Source organism: Dreissena polymorpha, chromosome 10 (assembly GCF_020536995.1).
Source record: "Dreissena polymorpha isolate Duluth1 chromosome 10, UMN_Dpol_1.0, whole genome shotgun sequence".
Taxonomy (NCBI): Eukaryota; Metazoa; Mollusca; class Bivalvia; order Myida; family Dreissenidae; genus Dreissena; species Dreissena polymorpha.
In genome coordinates this window covers 78,761,990-78,782,415 of record NC_068364.1, presented here as the reverse complement: position 1 = coordinate 78,782,415, position 20,426 = coordinate 78,761,990, and the positions used below count along the sequence as shown (strand labels likewise).

The 20,426-nt window shown below is 38.8% G+C and overlaps 2 protein-coding genes across 2 annotated transcripts; both read right to left on the bottom strand.

The window, feature by feature from the left end:
* Positions 1–6,123: 6,123 nt before the first annotated feature.
* Positions 6,124–16,023, bottom strand: LOC127848770 (uncharacterized). The gene is made up of 9 exons (XM_052381372.1): positions 14,412–16,023; positions 9,789–9,892; positions 9,449–9,519; positions 8,901–9,070; positions 8,373–8,559; positions 7,760–7,951; positions 7,140–7,284; positions 6,813–6,908; positions 6,124–6,442 (listed from the first exon to the last, which is right to left on the bottom strand). The coding sequence occupies exons 1-9, from the start codon at positions 15,889–15,891 to the stop codon at positions 6,404–6,406; spliced, it is 2,484 nt and encodes an 827-aa protein (XP_052237332.1). The 5' UTR covers positions 15,892–16,023; the 3' UTR covers positions 6,124–6,403.
* Positions 16,024–16,073: 50 nt separating this feature from the next.
* On the bottom strand, positions 16,074–19,199 carry LOC127849261 (mucin-5AC-like; the record flags this gene model as incomplete). The annotated part of the gene is made up of 1 exon (XM_052381980.1): positions 16,074–19,199. A coding segment is annotated over one exon (3,126 nt), but the record flags the coding sequence as incomplete, so codon positions are not given.
* Positions 19,200–20,426: the final 1,227 nt, after the last annotated feature.

The following is a 20,426-nucleotide window of genomic DNA, read 5'->3' as shown; positions in this document are numbered from 1 at the left end:
ACCGAGGCCCGATAAGCCCTGCCTACAGTGTATGCTTGTTTGGTTGTTCGTTGCTCTCTCATAGCTTTGATGAATAAACTCGCTATGAAATCACCACTTTTGGGTCTTATGAAAATATTGTTCCCTCTAAGGGTCTAGACAATAACGAACAACAGTAAAGCAACATTACATATGTGGTGTTTTTCTTGTTTCGTTTGTCGAGCTATAACCCTGTGTTGATTCTTAACGCCTACTACTTTGAGCGTTACAGCCTAGCACAAGTGTTTGGAAATCGCATACGGAGTAAACACAGGGAAACACAGTCGGGATTCTGGTTCATAAACAGGATTTAAATCGTTATTTAAACATAGATTGGGTGTCATGCACGTTTAAAACTGATCTTTTATTGAAATATATTCGCATATATTATCAATTCTACCAATAGTTAAACAAAGGAACCCTACTAGGTAGCTATCGTTCAAATCCTACAAACTTTAGATGTTTGTAACTTATGTTGTAAAACACATTCGTGAATAAATATGTTTAAACCAATAGTTAAACAAAACTATGGTTCGTTTTTTGTGCAGAAACGACGTATACAATTTATTTAAAAAAAAACATGAAGGGAAAATTCTTAAATGAATAATTAGTCTTTTAATTGGAATAATAAATAAAATAATAATTATATCGTTGTGTTACATATATAACACCTACTATAAACATAAATTGAGTGCAAACATTTCAAACTCTATGGAACCAATTGACAAAATTTCTAGAGAAAAAACAATTAAAAGTAAAACTGTCTCTTTTGAATATAAGTTTCGGTGTTAATACGTTTAAAATACCAGAAATTAATAACACTGTGAACTACATTATTATATTAATGAAATATTTCATATTCAGCATGAAATACAAAAAACAAAAACCTACTTTGAACTGTTTTATAAATTATTTAACACTAAAGATCCAAACTGAAAAAGAAATAGCCCTCAAGAACGATAAACTTTATATTTTTGAACAAAAATGGAAACACATAAACTTTCATAATCCAGTCCAGTGTCTTCTACCCCACTCTACGCAACTCATCTATAGTATTGATTATTACATTTAAAAATAACAACATACAGCACATGCAACCAAAGCAAAAAAGAAGTATATACTAGCATATCATGTATAATATGTTTTGACGTTATTACTGCTGTGTTATATCACTTTTGTTCTTGCTCATGCACATATATACATTGTATGTTTAATATTGAATAATATTTTTTTTTAAATACATTGTTTGCTAAAAATGTTATTTATTATATGCATGCTTATTTAACATCGCTGGGTGATTAATTTGAGTCTGCGTGTTCATTGTATGATCATCCCGCATGCGTCTTTCTTCTGTCTTTATATCGTCTGCCTTATTTTTTATATTATTAAAAATAGATATAGTCTTATCTATTTTTATCGTTTAAAATATTACATATATTTTATCTAAATTATATATATATATATTTATTTTTTTAACGAATTATTTATTGTGTCCACGTTTAACACATATGGTCTTATTTTAAATAGCGCAAATTCGAGGATGAATATTTTCTCTCTTAATTTGTAAATTATTTATTTAAACTTTATAAAAAGTTTGGTTTTGTGATGTGAGAAATAATACATACGGCTAAAACACGGTATTGGTGCTCATAAGGGAATTTTCATGTTATATGCATGAAAAAGAAAAAGTAAACACGATAAGAACCAATATTAAAGATTGGTAAGCCTGGCATATACCTCTCTTACTTTCCTGAAAATTTCAAGAGATTTGTGTAACTCATTCTTGAGATATGCATGGAAACACGCTCTAAAAATGGCCATTTTTGAGCGTAATGCAGTCTCACTCGAAAAAAGCTTGAATGCAAAATAAAGAATTCTCGAAAATATCATACTGAAATTGTGCATTTATTGGTCTGGTTTTATTCAGAATTCTATCCTGCAAATGTTGCTTCTTGAATTAAAGAAATCGGTAAAATATTATGGATTTTATAAGCAAAATACCGTCAGTAGAAGTTTTGTTTCAACACTGAAATTCAAACACTAATCTGTTGTTAGATGCCAACATTGTGTACAAAATGACATTAATTATAACTTTTATTGACATCTAGAACTCGACTGTATATTATAATAAGTAGTTAAACCATTTAAATCACATTTCTAGCAAAGATATTCGAATGAGAGCTTGTTCTTTGTCAAACTTTCCAGTTCTAAATTTTGTAGTGTCTGTAACCTTTACAAGTTTATATGGCAATAATTTTGTTGTTTGATTATGGAAAAGTATTAATCCTACATTGGCTCATGTGTATCCATGTGATGTCCAAGTTGGCCAAAATTGGTGGTGCTGTATTGTACCATTAAAAAACTCAATAAAAAAAGTTACAGACACTACAAAAATGTGTAAAAAATGAAGGAAAAAAATCTCTGTTCTATTTCTCATAAATATTTTGTTTTACTCATGAGAAACTTCCATCTTTATGTTGGAATGTTACATCATACATTGTGCAATAAATAATGTGCAAAAAAAAGGTAAAGCAAGACCTCTTGGGATGAAATATTGTAAGCATTCTTGTCGAATTATTTTATGAACAATTTATTTAGGAACAATATAACCTGATTTTCTTTTTCTAAAATGATTTATCTAAATATGTCTGTGTTCTTTACGATGATACAACCCTTTAATATGGAGAGAAGACAAGAGCAAACCTCTTGTAATGACTCAGGTATGTATCTACCATTTTGATTATGCTACGCTAAAATTCGTAGTGTCTGTAACCACTAACTTCCTTTTGTAAGCTTTAAACCTTTTTTGTTATATGTGAGTAAAATAAAACAAAATTGTATTTTGTATTACATTGCTGATGTCTAAGGTGCATTATTTAGACATTTTCTGTCTAAAATTTGAAATATTTATCATAATAATGTAAATAAATTGTCTTCATAGTGTAGCTTTCTTTAAACTGGTATTTTTTCAATTATCTCATTGAATATGCAATTGGAAACATAGTTTTTTTTCATTAAATATCATGAGAACAGTAAATCCAAACAAAACCATTTGAGAATTTACTGAGATCAGACACAATATCAAACAGTTTGTTTTGATGGTCATATGGTTACAGACTCTACAATGCCTACTCATTTAACTTATTATTGTTCATGCTATCAAAGAGCATATGAAATCATTTTTAAAGCTAAAGTGATGAGTTTTAACCATGTCTGAAGTAACTTCTGTTTTTTACTTTGATCCAAATGGCTGCATCTAATCATTTCCTTTGCTTATTAATGGATCAATGAAGACATGCGCACTGTATGCTTTACACTACATGTATATAAATTTACATTCTTATACTTTAATTAGTAGCAGAAACTTTGAAGAAAGGAAAATGAATTTTGTTTCCGTTCTTGTTTCAGGAAGCAAAGATAAATCAAGCAAAAAAGAAAAGATATAGAGGATATTTGTTGTATTCGGTGGATTATCGATTTTAATTCACGAGTGATCATATAAAATAATATTTGCGCCACTCGTGAAAATATATTCTACCGAATCCAACAAATAAAATTTTCTTTTTATTTTATGCTTTTTTTTCACAGTTTATATACATTTTTAAAGAGTTTAACTAAAGAATTTCGCTGCGATAATGACGTCATTTCGTAAAACAATGACGTCATTTCACAGGAAGCAATGAAAATTATCGATAATTTTCACTGATAATTTTCACTGTTTGAAACAGTGAAATGACCAGTTTCAGTTTTAATTCACTGATATTTCTCTATAAACCACCGGAAAGCATAAAAAAAATAAGACTAGGTTTGGCTGCATGAAGGTTAAGCATTGGGAGAACAAGCAAAAATATGAGAAGCTAAAATACAACTATGATGCCTTCGTAGCTGCTAGGCTAGAGCAAAAGAATGGAATCAAAGGACATTTTAGTGTTGCTTTGGAACAGAAATCAGATTGAAATACATTTATTTTGAAAGTTAAGCAATTTTTGGCCTAGAAGAGATTACTGTTTACAGGAATCATAAGATGTCATCATGTTTTTAGCGCACAAGATCCAGAGATATTTTTGAAAGTGGACTTCGCAAATTCAAATTCAGTGCAAGCACTACTTAAAGGTTAAACTTCTCTGTGATTATCTTGATAGCTAGAGTAACAAAGGGTTATAAATACATCACTGATTTGCTGCTTGCAAAATTACATTTTTTTTTACACTGAAATGTTTGGAAAGTTGTCCGCACATTATTTGGTAATGCTTATTGCTGCATAATGAAATTCTAGATTATATTAATTTGAAACTCTATACAGGTGTGCCAATTCATATGAGATGCCAAACTCATTATGTCAGATTAGTATTCTTTGACTTGTATGTGCCCAGCACTGAGAATTGTCAAGCTACACGTCTCCTGGACAGCTATTGTTACCCCATGTGTAGTGTCTGTAACCAACTCAGATCATGTACACAAAAAATGTGTTTTAACTAAAATTCTAACAGATCAAAAATCATTTGATATAATGTTCAAGTCACTGTTTTTATGTAAACTTGCTTTTATAGTGCATTTTTTAATGCTTTATGCCATTCTGCAACTGTTTTTGGAATCATATATTTTGGTAGTGTCTGTAACCAAACTTATGAGCATGCAATTCTACCTTTTATGAAGACTTATGCTTTTTCAAACCAATTGTTTCGATTTATTTTGTTTGAATATACTTCCTGGTTTCAGACAAATGCCTAATTAGCTATCTTGTGGGTCTATAATAAAAGTTATAGAAAAGTTTCTTGCTTGGTTCTCTTTTGGTCTGATACCTGATTAATTAATGCTTTGAATTTTTTTTGTTAAGATAGTAATCACTTTTGGTTTTTTGCTTTATTTCAACAGTTTATAACCTGTAGTTGATGTTAAAGTGAAAATATCTGAAGTTTTGAAGTTCTGCTATGTTTTTCTTGCATGTTATATGACTAGTAACGTGTCTGTAACTTGTATTATACCATAGGATGAAAATGTTAGATAAAAAAATAATGCATGCATGATCAAATAAAATTCAACTTGATTTGAATAGGGGATACCTTGAGCTTTAAAAATAACACCAAGGAAATGCTGTATATACAATTTCAATTTTTTAGGTGAGTGAGACTACTATGAGCACCAATACCGTGTTTTAGCCGATATTAAATAGGCACAAATATACGTTCAAACATTGGTGTTATCTATTATTTCCTTGATAAAAGCAAAGGTGGTTAACGTTTTGCTATGATATTAATTTGTAAAAACATCATTAGTAATTTAAAAAATAATCAAATTATAACGAAAACTCAACTTCTTAAAAAATAACTATTAAATATATACATATAACACGGTATTCAACTCAAAATGACCGAAAACAGGGTGTATCGCTTTGAACAGCCATAACTTCATCAATTGTGCAGCGATTTGCATGAACTTGGTCTTATTCCTAGCAGAAATGAGTTTCTGGAAATGTACATATCTTGTAATATTTTTTACAAATGATGGGTCACATTTTAGGAAATAACACGATACACATCTCGTGTGACCTACTCGTCATCGATCAGACCCGATACAAGACTGAAATCTTCACGGAGTAAGGGCATTTTCCCTGCAAATTTCATGGACCTCGGTGCCATAATTCAATAAAACGTATAAATTAACATTCTTACCGTTCTTGCCGTTGAATTATGCATCAAAACTAGCTGTCCAGCGCCGTTTGAAACCTTAATTTACATACATTTCAACTAGCCGATATTTTAAACAAACGAGTGATTTCATTGGTCCAATGTGACGATGTGTCTTTACTCCTAAAGATTTCATACTTGATGCCGTACACTACATTATTCTCTGCTATTGAATCATTGTATGGTTTTTTCACGTGGATATTAAGTAAATAAGTTTAAGAGACAACCCAATCAGTTCAATTTAATCTAAAGCTGAATGTTTATTTAAGGTGTCGAAAGTTCCGGGTTTATGTATGCAAAACTTTCGCAGCAAATCCATTTCTAAAGAAAATATTTAATAAAACATGCACACAAATTGCAATTAATGTGTATAACATAAGCTGTAGAAAAAAACTGCTCAATAAAAACAACAAACATATAGCATTTGAAGTTGAATCTATCAGAACAACATAATTGAGCGTATTGAAAACTCATCAACAAATAAAATTGAATTTATGCAAACAAAGGCGCTTACATTGAACGTGTAAATAATTGTTTTCCTAAACAGACGACAATAACACATTAAATCTGATTTAGAATGAAATAAAGTAGTATGTCAATTTGAATAAGACATTGGTAAAAGTATGATAGCATGGCATATTTACACGAAATACGCACTCTTGAGTTTATAGTTTAAGCAATTATTTCTTGTCATCCTTTTAACGACGGAGGATGATCTTTGGTCGACTGATCTCGAACTGAAATTATATGCAGAATTCATAGTTATATATACTCTTACATTAATTATTAAATGTAAACATGCGTAATAAAACTACAAAAAGCACCAACATTAGCGCGTAACATAATTATATTATGGGTGTTTGTTGCTTCCTGGCGAACATTAAACATAGTCAGCTCATAAACTTTTACTTGACTGAGATGCAGGTAAATAAAAGTCGGACAAAATAGTTAGTAAAAAGCTGCGATGGCGGGAAAAACATGCATGCATCGTAAAGTTTTGGGTGTTTGTATTTTGTAGACAAACATAAAATTGATGAACGAACCATTAGACTTCAATCAAAACGCTTGTTCAACTACGCTTCAAAAGAATTGTTAATAGTCACATGCCTTTGATTCTGGTAAATTGAGGTTGGCCAAAGAAGATCCAGGTTTGAGCTCCAAAAAACGATGTTCATTTCTGTTGTCAGGACGGTACATGTATATCTGAAGTAGAAACGGATATATGATTCACAGTAGACGAGTGTTGTCAGTGCAATAGTAATGTCACATATGTAGGGCCTGTGTTCGTGTCCTTTTTACTAATATGACACAAACATAGAATATAATATGAGCTTTATTGTTTTAATTTTGTGTTGTTTATGTCGTACGATGTTTTTGTTTCTGTTTTCTGTGGTTGATTAATTACCGCAACAGTATATCGTTCTACTTAGCTACCGGATTTCCAAAATTGTCTTGCGTCGCCAAGTATGGTCTCTTATCGAAGCTGTTTGCGTCTGTTCCGAACCGTCTTTGTTGCCACGGGTCATCGTAATGCTTCAGTTCCCATTGTGACTCGCCCTCACGACCGACGCCAGATAACCTGTAGGAACTTAAATAGTGTCATATTTGTAACAATTATGCCAACACTCTTTATTTAAAATTGAAACATAGGCCTTTATAATTTAATAACGTACATGCTAAATAAATAGCTGTACTTATAGAATATTGACATTACGGATTTGCTGATGAATAACTCTCCTTTCAGTTTCGGTTTCAATCTTGTCGAACGTCAAATATGCAAATGTTAAAGCATACTATCACGTCATTTGGATGTGGACGAATTAAATGCAACGTCAATCGGATTCTCGTAAAATAATAAAGTCATTTTACACATTGTTCATAAGTGAACGTGTTATATTGTCATGAATATTGACTAGATAATTGTCCCTATAAACAGCAAAAAATCTACGTTTTGCTTTAAAAGGGTGTAATGAGATATTATTTTACAGAACTGTAATATCTTTATACAATGAACTACCAATATAACCAGTACAAGCAAGTCACATAAATATTACACTTCTTCTTTTCCGGTGGTCTCCTTTCGGTTGTTGATCAACCTAACTACCAGCACAATAATCACGAGCAGAAGAGCCCCGCCCAGTCCGGCGCTGATTCCGATGACGGCTCCCGGTGGCAAAGCTAGCCTGTATGACACAACGCTACAGTCCATACCTGTGTAATGGCTCCCACTAGTGTCCTCCTCGCATCTACAAGAAACGCCATAATAACATAATCGATAGACATGATTCCCTGTCGTCTAGGCTACGGGAGTATCAAAACAAAGTGGCATACACTGGTCTTCTTGCATTTGTAAGTATGTAGCAATGTATGCATTTTATACCACATGAATTTTTAGAGTTAAACCAGTTTCAAAGGTGATCGGACAACGCTTTTAAAGCTGTGTTTGTTTGGCAAGCAGCTAAGTCAGGAGAATTACACATTTTAGCAATATACATGTATATTCTCAAGAATATAAATTAGGGATCATTTCTTTATAACGTAGCGATTACATCAATTGTAAATATGGTATTTTTACAAGTTGTATATGTAGAAAGTATATATTTCGAACACATAGATCAACAGATATATGTTCGGGGTTTATAATATATAACATTATGTTAATTAAACCTGCACATAATTTTCTTTTGAAGATCATCAAAGTAGCAATGTCCATTAGCGCCGCATCTATCGTCGTTATGACACTTATGGTAGCAAGTTATCGTCTGATTTGAGAGTTGGCATTCAAAGCTTTCTATTTTGCACTTTTCCACACTCGGATATACCGCACACACGTTGCTTTGAAGTTTCGTTTCCGCTTCGAAAATAAAAAATAACCATATCTCATTCTGTAGCAAACATTTGTATTTGTTTTTTGTGTGCACTATCGGTTTAGAACCTTTTTATTTTAACTTGTAATTTATTAAACAAATCGTATGAAGCCATTTGTATAAATTAAATTGAAAATGTATCGAAACAAGATCAATAACGACCACCCATTAACATCATCGTTTAACTCCTGTGCATTGACGATTAAGTTAATGTGCCAATGGTTTAATTACATTTTAAGACGAACTCGAAATAACATTCATGGTAACTTTGAAATCTGAACAAATTATTAGAGAGTTGTAAAGTAAATCAAATAATCTTGTTACTGACCCTCCATTACAGCGGACTGTAGACTGTCTTTTACTCTCACTGTCGTATTCATAAGTGTAAGGTTGTCTAACGTTGGCAGACTTGTAACTACTTTGCTTAAGTTTGATCCACCCGACAAAACCATGTCATAATGGACAACAATAATGGTATCCGACGTTGATCTTTTTCTTCTATTAACAAATAGATAAATAACTCCGTGAACATGAAGAAAATCCACATCAATAACTAAATGGGTGGCATAAAATCAAGTAGTCAATTGTTTGACTTACAAACATTACCCTTTATTAAATATAGTGAAGTTTCTCTTTTACCATATTTAAACTTACAAATATTAAAAAGGGGAAATATCGATGTTTGTTTGAATAACATGAACCGACAGAGTAGCTGAAATATTAGACTGAATCTAATATCTATTTACAATGATCCGTGTATTTGTGTTTGAGTGTTCCGGCAGGCAGTATGTTGTCTATTTATTCATATCAATGTTAATGCGGAGTGCTTTCAACACCATTGTTATGTGCAATTATCTTATTTCAAGTCACTGCTACCTGTGCTGATAATTCACTTGCGTTACACGAATCTCTCTAAACCCATGTGTATTTCTCAAGCGTTGGTTCATCTACAACATACAACATTCATAGCTTTCTTTGGAATTCGAACATGCATTCACGCAAGCATTTTGAACAAATACATGTGGTAAAGAATTTACAACCAAATGATGAGTTAAATGCAACCACTGGCTATAAAAGATTAAAAAGTATACTTAACACTGCATTTAATTGTCTCCAGATTCGTGCAAAAGTCACGCCAAATATAACTTAAGAAAATATGTGATACAAAAGAAAACATAAAAATGTATATGGGTACAGGAAAAAAGAACCAAGATACCTCTGCACTGAATTGTTGGACAAGAAGTGTCTGTTTGGTCGGGTCATTCGTCAAACCACTGCCGTTGAGAGAGAGAATAGATGATACGTACATCAAAAGGCTACCTATGGAAATTTAAAACGCGTAGTATCACACAGACGATAAGCGTTTCTTAAACTTAAAGCCACACACCTTGAAATGAAGTACATGTTAATCAATACATATAGATGCAATTTGAAAGTGTGCAAAATTGTCATTAAATATGTAGCCTAGTTAGCAAGTTATTTACTCTTTTTTATAATTTTAAAACCGAAAGTAGGATTTCTGTACGTATACTTCCATTGCGACAAACGCGATTATTTGTAAGATTTAAAGCGCAAAAAATACGGATTTATACCTTGTAACCACCAACTATATCCCAATTGGCATAGATAAAATTAAATATATAGCCTAGTTAGCAAGTAATTTATTATTTTTCAAACGGCTCCGCTTTTACAACAGAAAGTAGGATTTCTAGACGTATACGTCCATTTTAACAAACCCGATTATTTTTTAGATTTAAAGCGAAAAAAAGACAGTTTTCTACCTTGTAACCACCACTGGCATATATTGTAATTGGCATAGATAAAATATGTTTCTTATTTATGCTTAAATTTACTTTCATTTCACAACGTTGGAAGTGTTGCTACTTAAATTGCTGTATTTTTTAATAATACTTACTTCAGTTTTCTTTACATTCAATGATGTTTTAATTTCATATTTAATCAAAATGATATTGTATTTGAAATGATCATACCTGGTATTAATTCTTGTAAACGTTTTAATAACTTTTATTTTTAACGTGACAACCCTTGTATAGGATATATTCTCTTTAATAGTTTTGTGATAAAAATATATGTTAATATATTACACCTCAGAGATATTGGTCCTTCTATATCTATATGACCGGTTTCAGTCTTTAAAATGCGATAGAGGAACCTAATAGTATATGGACCGGTCACTAGTTTTTGTATATGGACCGTTCGGGGTTACACACCACTAAATTTGCACTGTTTTACTGTAAAATGACGTAATTTTTTAACGAAATGACGTCATTATTCCTGCAAAATTCTTCAGTTTATCTCTTTTAAACCATAAACAATCGTACAACACTGTACAATGGTAAAGGGGAAACTCTTCGGTGTAATATAAGAAATAGTTAACTCCACTTGGGTCCCAATGGCATTAAAGTGACCAGCCAGGCAGCCACAAACGGTATATGGACCGAAGCCTACGGTTTGTGGCTGCCTGGCTGGTCACTATAATGCCATAGGGACCTCAGTGGAGTTTACTATTTCTTAATTATGTTTGGATCAGCACGTTTCGTTAATTTTTCGCCGTAGCTTTCGAAGCTTACTATTTTAACTTGATTAATTGCGTTTATTTATACAATATAACATTTAAAGACAATCAACCAGGCAATGTTGTGAAAATTTAGGTAATGCAACTTACTGCAATGGTTTTACCAGCTCCTGTTGATTAACACTGACACATTATTTTTTAATTTAGCGGTTAAAAATGAGTAAAATGCATATAAATAAAAATAAATAATTACCTATATATATATATAACATACACTCTAGAACACGACATGATTTTGAGGATTTTTATTTTATGTTATGGTCGTATGTTCTTTCGTGATAAACGGTGGCATCACCGCGTCATTTTCCGTAAGGCCATTGTGGTTATTTTGTAAATTGATATGTCTTTTTGTGGAAAAAAGATAAGTGTATTATATTTTAAAACAATCAAGTCCACAATTTTAATTAAATTAATTAAAAAGAATATTTTTAATGTTTTTCATTTACAAAGTAATTTGAGTAACAATCGTAGCAAAAGGTAGTACACACATAACTTTAGACAATCTTCCTCATGCTATATTATGTTAAGAATGCAATGCCCGTTCGTCAAATGAATTATCTGTTTTAATTGCCCTATATTTACACCACACGTATAACAATGACAGGGTTGCAAGTGGGACAAACATAACTTTAGACAATCTTCCTCATTCTATATTATGTTAAGAATGCAATGCCCGTTCGTCAAATGAATTATCTGTTTTAATTGCCCTATATTTACACCACACGTATAACAATGACAGGGTTGCAAGTGGGACAAACATAACTTTAGACAATCTTCCTCATTCTATATTATGTTAAGAATGCAATGCCCGTTCGTCAAATGAATTATCTGTTTTAATTGCCCTATATTTACACCACACGTATAACAATGACAGGGTTGCAAGTGGGACAAACATAACTTTAGACAATCTTCCTCATTCTATATTATGTTAAGAATGCAATGCCCGTTCGTCAAATGAATTATCTGTTTTAATTGCCCTATATTTACACCACACGTATAACAATGACAGGGTTGCAAGTGGGACAAACATAACTTTAGACAATCTTCCTCATTCTATATTATGTTAAGAATGCAATGCCCGTTCGTCAAATGAATTATCTGTTTTAATTGCCCTATATTTACACCACACGTATAACAATGACAGGGTTGCAAGTGGGACAAACATAACTTTAGACAATCTTCCTCATTCTATATTATGTTAAGAATGCAATGCCCGTTCGTCAAATGAATTATCTGTTTTAATTGCCCTATATTTACACCACACGTATAACAATGACAGGGTTGCAAGTGGGACAAACATAACTTTAGACAATCTTCCTCATTCTATATTATGTTAAGAATGCAATGCCCGTTCGTCAAATGAATTATCTGTTTTAATTGCCCTATATTTACACCACACGTATAACAATGACAGGGTTGCAAGTGGGACAAACATAACTTTAGACAATCTTCCTCATTCTATATTATGTTAAGAATGCAATGCCCGTTCGTCAAATGAATTATCTGTTTTAATTGCCCTATATTTACACCACACGTATAACAATGACAGGGTTGCAAGTGGGACAAACATAACTTTAGACAATCTTCCTCATTCTATATTATGTTAAGAATGCAATGCCCTTTCGTCAAATGAATTATCTGTTTTAATTGCCCTATATTTACACCACACGTATAACAATGACAGGGTTGCAAGTGGGACAAAGTAACAGACCATGCAGATTAAGGTAGCGCACCCCTAATGATTTCCCGCGATTTCTTCGAAGGTTGAAGAGCCTTATATTAGGTGCCGTAGCCTCACGATTTTCTGTCTCTAGTATTAAGTTGTAGTTTATTTTAAAGAAGAATCTATTAAGGTAGCGCACCCCTAATGATTTCCCGCGATTTCTTCGAAGGTTAAAGAGCCTTATATTAGGTGCCGTAGCCTAGTGGTTAAGACTAGTGGATAGACTAGAAATCTTTTGGGATATTCCCGCGCAGGTTCGAATCCTGCCGAAGACGTATACTTTTTGACGACAGTGTAAAAAATGTCTGTACAAGAAAACTTTTTTCATCCTTTTTAAACTTTAAACACCTTTACTGCATCTGTACACACCAACTGCATGCCTATATTTGGAAATCTGGATGAATTATGGAACTTTCATATACCCAAGGGGCGCACATAAACTGGACAAAAGCCGAGTGTAGGGTTGGTTTTGAAAAAATCAGTATGTTTTTTTTAAAGCATGGAAAGACTACCTTAAAATTGCATGTAGTTCAGTGAAATGATGCTGATTAAGAAAATAATAGATTAGATTATATTTAGATAGTTCCCATTACGGGTGCGCTACCTTTAGTTGTAATTTGTAGTAATTAACAAAAAAGCAAAATATTATAAGCAAAAAATGATGAAGCTTAAATGTACAATTTTTATTATAGTTCTTTATCTCAACTTTCAAAGCATACATTATTTTATCGTGATTAGAATTGTACAAGTCGAAGTATTTGCCCGTGATAAACATACAATCAAATACTATTAAACCCGTGAGTCCAATTTGATTGGGGAATTTAAATTCTAAAACCTTACTTTTGATATTCATTTATATTTAAACTGTGGATGCATTTTATTAATGATAATTTATAACATCACTATTTTTTCAACCCATCCAATGGTAAAACTGGTGTTAACAATGTCCTCCAATCAATTTGAAGTTAAAGAAGTCGCGTTTGAATCAATACCTTTTTTGTTGCATTTCTTTATTTGCAAAGCGTGAAAACACTATCTGCAAAACTTATGATACGTTTTGCACATATTATGGGGGCCGAGAAGTTTAGGTGCCGATCTTTTTTGTAATTTTAAGCATACCGGTAATTTGTACACTCATACCTTTTTCAAAGAAATTCCTTGTCTATAATGTGTTCAATCGCTTCCTTAATGCATACTTTCATGTTCAGAGTTTTATTTTTCCATACAGGAAAAAAGTTGGCAATAAAAAATTTGGTACCCGTTTGTTTTCATTTTCGTATTCATTAAGATACATCGAGTACGAAAACACAGTCGGAAGCTTTCGTAACTATAACAGGAAATCGTATGATTTGGTAATTTACATTATTTACAGTATACAAATATATTGGGATTCTAATGCAAGTGTTCGTTTGTTTAAATGCCGTATATAAAACTCGAATCCTATATTAATAAACTAATCAACACATCAATTTAAAAATGAAATACAAAAACTAGTCATTATTAAATACATGTATACATACTGGTTTTAATAGAATACACTGATGGATCAGTCGTGATTTGCAAGGTTGCTACTTCAGAACCAGACGCTGTTGCTACCGGAGTTAATTGCGCCGATGCTGTGGTCGATACCGTGGCCGTGGACTGGTTAGTCGGCGTGGTCTGTGTAGACGGCGTTGTCAGTGTAGACGGCGTGGTCTGTGTAGACGGCGTGGTCTGTGTAGACGGCGTGGTCTGTGTATACGGCGTGGTCTGTGTGGTCGGCGTGGTCTGTGTCGTCGGCGTAGCCTGTGTAGACGGCGTGGTCTGTGTAGACGCCGTGGTCTGTGTAGACGGTGTGGTCTGTGTGGTCGGCGTTGTCTGTGTAGTCGGCGAGGTCTGTGTAGACGGCGTGGTCTGTGAAGACGCCGTGGTCTGTGTGGTCGGCGTGGTCTGTGTAGATGGCGTGGTCTGTGTAGTCGGCGTGGTCTGTGTAGACGGCGTGGTAGACGGCGTGGACTGGGCAGTCGGCGTGGTCTGTGTAGTCGGCGTGGTCTGTGTAGTCGGCGTGGTCTGGGTAGACGGCGTGGTCTGTGTGGTCGGCGTGGTCTGTGTGGTCGGCGTGGTCTGTGTGGTCGGCGTGGTCTGTGTAGTCGGCGTGGTCTGGGTAGACGGCGTGGTCTGTGTGGACGGCGTGGTCTGTGTAGTCGGAGTGGTTTGGGTAGACGGCGTGGTCTGTGATGACGGCGTGGTCTGGGTAGACGTCGTGGTCTGTGTAGACGGCGTGGTCTGGGTAGACGGCGTGGTCTGGGTAGACGGCGTGGTCTGTGTAGACGGCGTCGTATGTGTGGTCGGCGTGGTTTGGGTAAACGGCGTGGTCTGTGTGGTCGGCGTGGTCTGTGTAGTCGGCGTGGTCTGTGTAGACGGCGTGGTCTGTGTGGTAGGCGTGGTCTGTGTGGTCGGCGTGGACTGTGTAGACGACGTGGTCTGTGTGGTCGGCGTGGTCTGTGTGGTCGGCGTGGTCTGTGTAGACGGCGTGGTCTGTGTGGTCGGCGTGGTCTGTGTAAACGGCGTGGTCTGAGTAGACGGCGTGGTCTGTGTGGACGGCGTGGTCTGTGTAGTCGGCGTGGTCTGTGTAGACGGCGTGGTCTGCGTAGACGTTGTGGTCTGTGTAGACGGCGTGGTCTGTGTAGACGGCGTGGTCTGTGTAGACGGCGTGGTTTGTGTGGTCGGCGTGGTCTGTGTAGTCAGCGTGGTCTGTGTAGGCGGCGTGGTCTGTGTAGACAGCGTGGTCTGTGTGGTCGGCGTGGTCTTTGTGGCCGGCGTGGTCTGGGTAGACGGCGTGGTCTGTGTGGTCGGCGTTGTCTGTGTGGTCGGCGTGGTCTGTGTAGACGGCGTGGTCTGTGTGGTCGGCGTGGTCTGTGTAAACGGTGTGGTCTGGGTAGACGGCGTAGTCTGTGTAGACGGCGTGGTCTGTGTGGTCGGCGTGGTCTGTGTGGTCGGCGTGGTCTGTGTTGACGGCATAGTCTGTGTAGACGGCGAGGTCTGTGTAGTCGGCGTGGTCTGTGCAGACGGCGTGGTCTGTGTAGACGGTGTGGTCGGCGTGGTCTGTGTAGTCGGCGTCCTCTGTGTGGTCGGCGTGGTGTGGGCAGACGGCGTGGTCTGTGTGGTCTGTGTAGACGGCGTGGTCTGTGTGGTCGGCGTGGTCAGTGTGGTCGGCGTGGTCTGTGTAAAAGGCGTGGTCTGTGTAAACGGCGTGGTCTGTGTAGACGGCGTGGTCTGTGTGGTCGGCGTGGTCTGTGTAGACGGCGTGGTCTGTGTGGTCGGCGTGGTCTGTGTAGACGGCGTGGTCTTTGTAGACGGCGTGGTCTCAGTGTGGTCGGCGTGGTCTGTGTAAACGGCGTGGTCTGTGTATACGACGTGGTCTGTGTAGACGGCGTGGTCTGTGTAGACGGCGTGGTCTGTGTGGTCGGCGTGGTCTGTGTAGACGGCGTGGTCTGTGTGGTCGGCGTGGTCTGTGTAGACGGCGTGGTCTTTGTAGACGGCGTGGTCTGTGTAGACGTCGTGGTCTGTGTAGACGGCGTGGTCTGTGTTGACGGCGTGGTCTGGGTAGACGGCGTGGTCTGTGTAGACGGCGTGGTCTGGGTAGACGGCGTAGTCTGGGTAGACGGCGTGGTCTGTGAAGACGGCGTCCTCTGTGTGGTCGGCGTGGTGTGGGTAGACGGCGTGGTCTGTGTGGTCGGCGTGGTCTGTGTAGACGGCGTGGTCTGTGTGGTCGGCGTGGTCTGTGTAGACGGCGTGGTATGTGTGGTCGGCGTGGTCTGTGTAGTCGGCGTGGTCTGTGTAGACGGCGTGGTCTGTGTGGTCGGCGTGGTCTTTGTGGTCGGCGTGGTCTGGGTAGACGGCGTGGTCTTTGTGGTCGGCGTGGTCTGTGTGGTCGGCGTGGTCTGTGTAGACGGCGTGGTCTGTGTGGTCGGCGTGGTCTGTGTAAACTGCTCGGTCTGGGTAGACGGCGTGGTCTGTGTAGACGGCTTGGTCTGTGTGGTCGGCGAGTAATGTGTAGACGGCGTGGTCTGTGTCGTCGGCATGGTCTGTGTAGACGGCGTGGTCTTTGTAGACGGCGTGGTCTGTGTAGACGGCGAAGTCTGTGTGGTCGTCGTGGTATGTGTGGTCTGCTTGGTCTGTGTAGACGGTGTGGTCTGTGTGGTCGGCGTGGTATGTATAGACGGTGTGGTCTGTGTAGACGGCGTGGCCTGTGTGGTAGGCGTGGTCGGCGTGGTCTGTGTGGTCGGCGAGTAATGTGTAGACGGCGTGGTCTGTGTAGACGGCGTGGTCTGTGTGGTAGGCGTGGTCTGTGTAGTCGGCGTGGTCTGTGTAGTCGGCGTGGTCTGTGTAGACGGCGTGGTCTGTGTAGACGGCGTGGTATGTGTGGTCTGCGTGGTCTGTGTGGTCTGCGTTGTCTGTGTGGTCGGCGTGGTCTGTGTGGTCGGCGTGGTCTGGGTAGACGGTGTGGTCTGTGTAGACGGCTTGGTCTGTGTGGTTGGCGTGGTCTGTGTACACTGCGTGGTCTGTGTAGACGGCGTGGTCTGTGTAGACGGCGTGGTCTGTGTAGACGGCGTGCCTTGTGTAGACGGCGTGGTCTGTGTGGTCGGCGTGGTTTTGGTAGACGGCGTGGTCTGTGTGGTCGGCGTTGTCTGTGTAGTCAGCGTGGTCTGTGTGGTTGGCGTGGTCTGGGTAGACGGCGTGGTCTGTGTAGACGGCTTGGTCTGTGTGGTCGGCGTGGTCTGGTTAGACGGCGTGGTCTTTGTAGACGGCGTTGTCTGTGCGGTCGGCGTGGTCTTTCTAGACAGCGTGGTCTGTGTAGACGGCGTGGTCTGTGTAGACGGCGTGGTCTGTGTAGACGGCTTGGTCTGTGTGGTCGGCGTGGTCTGTGTAGACGGCGTGGTCTGTGTAGACGGCGTGGTCTGTGTAGACGTCGTGGTCAATGTAGACGGCGTGGTCTGTGTGGACGGCGTGGTCTGTGTAGTCGGCGTGGTCTGTGTAGTCGGCGTGGTATGTGTAGACGGCGTGATGTGTGTAGAAGTCGTGGTCTGTGTAGATGGCGTGGTCTGTGTATACGGCGTGGTCTGTGTGGTCGGCGTGGTCTGTGGTGTAGACGGCGTGGTCTGTGTGGTCGGCGTGGTATTTGTAGACGGCGTGGTCTGTGTAGAAGGCGTGGTCAGTGTGGTAGGCGTGGTCTGTGTAGACGGCGTGGTCTGTGTAGACGGCGTGATCGGCGTGGTCTGTGTGGTCGGCGTGGTCTGTGTGGTCGGCGTGGTCTGGGTAGACGGCGTTGTCTGTGTGGTCGGCGTGGTCTGTGTAGACGGCGTGGTCTGTGTGGTCGGCGAGTAATGTGTAGACGGCGTGGTCTGTGTAGACGGCGTGGTCTGTGTGGTAGGCGTGGTCTGTGTAGTCGGCGTGGTCTGTGTAGACGACGTGGTCTGTGTAGTCGGCGTGGTCTGTGTAGACGGCGTGGTCTGTGTAGACGGCGTGGTATGTGTGGTCTGCGTGGTCTGTGTGGTCTGCGTTGTCTGTGTGGTCGGCGTGGTCTGTGTGGTCGGCGTGGTCTGGGTAGACGGTGTGGTCTGTGTAGACGGCTTGGTCTGTGTGGTTGGCGTGGTCTGTGTAGACGGCGTGGTCTGTGTAGACGGCGTGGTCTGTGTAGACGGCGTGGTCTGTGTAGACGGCGTGCTTTGTGTAGACGGCGTGGTCTGTGTGGTCGGCGTGGTTTTGGTAGACGGCGTGGTCTGTGTGGTCGGCGTTGTCTGTGTAGTCAGCGTGGTCTGTGTGGTTCGCGTGGTCTGGGTAGACGGCGTGGTCTGTGTCGACGGCTTGGTCTGTGTGGTCGGCGTGGTCTTGTTAGACGGCGTGGTCTTTGTAGACGGCGTTGTCTGTGTGGTCGGCGTGGTCTTTGTAGACGGCGTGGTCTGTGTAGACGGCGTGGTCTGTGTAGACGGCGTGGTCTGTGTAGACGGCTTGGTCTGTGTGGTCGGCGTGGTCTGTGTAGACGGCGTGGTCTGTGTAGACGGCGTGGTCTGTGTAGACGGCGTGGTCTGTGTAGACGTCGTGGTCAATGTAGACGGCGTGGTCTGTGTGGACAGCGTGGTCTGTGTAGTCGGCGTGGTCTGTGTATACGGCGTGATCTGTGTAGACGGCGTGGTCTGTGTGGTCGGCGTGGTCTGGGTAGACGGCGTGGTCTGTGTAGTCGGCGTGGTAGACGGCGTGGACTGGTTATTGATCGGGAGCTGTGTGTTAGTTGTTGATGAGCTTTCGCTCTGTGTTAAATGGGATAACCCATGTTACACTGATAGGAAGCAGACTAAAAAAAAACAGTTTTTTTTTTAATTCACCTAAATGATTTTTTTTTAACTTACTGAATACTTACTACTTTAAACATATGTTTTCTTTTATGACTGAATTTCGCAAGAAACTCAATACATAATAAACTGAATACAACGATTTACCAACAGTGCGTAATTTTTTTTTACAAGTGTTGCATTCATTTCATTATAAAAAAACTCATTACTCGTTCACTCATACTTAAATCAAAAAGACAGACAGATAGACGGGTGATGTACGGTGGCACTAAGGTGACATCACCGCTCAAAAAAAACAATGTCGGGAAAACACAAGTTCTGTTTTCCCGCCTCCATATTAAATAAAAACCTCGGGGAAACACAAAATAAGTTTGTTTTCACAAGTTAATTTTTTTGGACTCGAGAAAACAGATGATCTGTTTTCCCGAGTAATTTTTTTTTGAGACGTGAACACAGAATTTGTGTTGTCCCGACTTCTTTTTTTGGCCAATCACAGACGCTGATTAAATTGAAATATAAAAACAAAAAATATCTTTAAAAAAGATATACGGCGTTGGATGTGGTTGGAGTTGGTGTAAGGTAAAGAGTTCAATTAATGAGATCAAAGATAGCGAATGTCATTTTCTGTGCAGTTCTTAGCTGCATCACACGCAGTACGGGATGTTAAGCGGAGTTTTCGCGGCTTATTTAACATTATTACATATTGCTGGTCATAAACCTATAGATACAAAACAGAAAACCAAAAGAAGAATGGAAGTGAAATTAAAACATATGAATCAACCGGCCACACGCGAATGATCCGTACATATTTTATATATTTATACGCGCGTTCTTCGAAACCTGTTTTAGTGGTTTGTCGGACATTGATATTTGATTCGATTATTAACAGTATCGAGAATAATCGCGCTCATGCTTAATACATTAGTCAAAATGGTGGAATAATTCTTGTTGAATTAATCAAAAATAATATTTATCATGGTATTGTTGAAAACACATTAATAATCTATTATAGACATACCATAATTATATCGCTGAATATTTTCATTTAACATATTTCCGGTCTAAAGAAAATTCCAGTTCACCTAGTTCACGCGATAACGTCTATATTATATAACGATTATTTTACTGGCCGCGAACTCAGGTCAGCACATAAGGTAGTCGTGAAGACGCAGCGATGACCTGTAAATAAACTCTGACATTCAC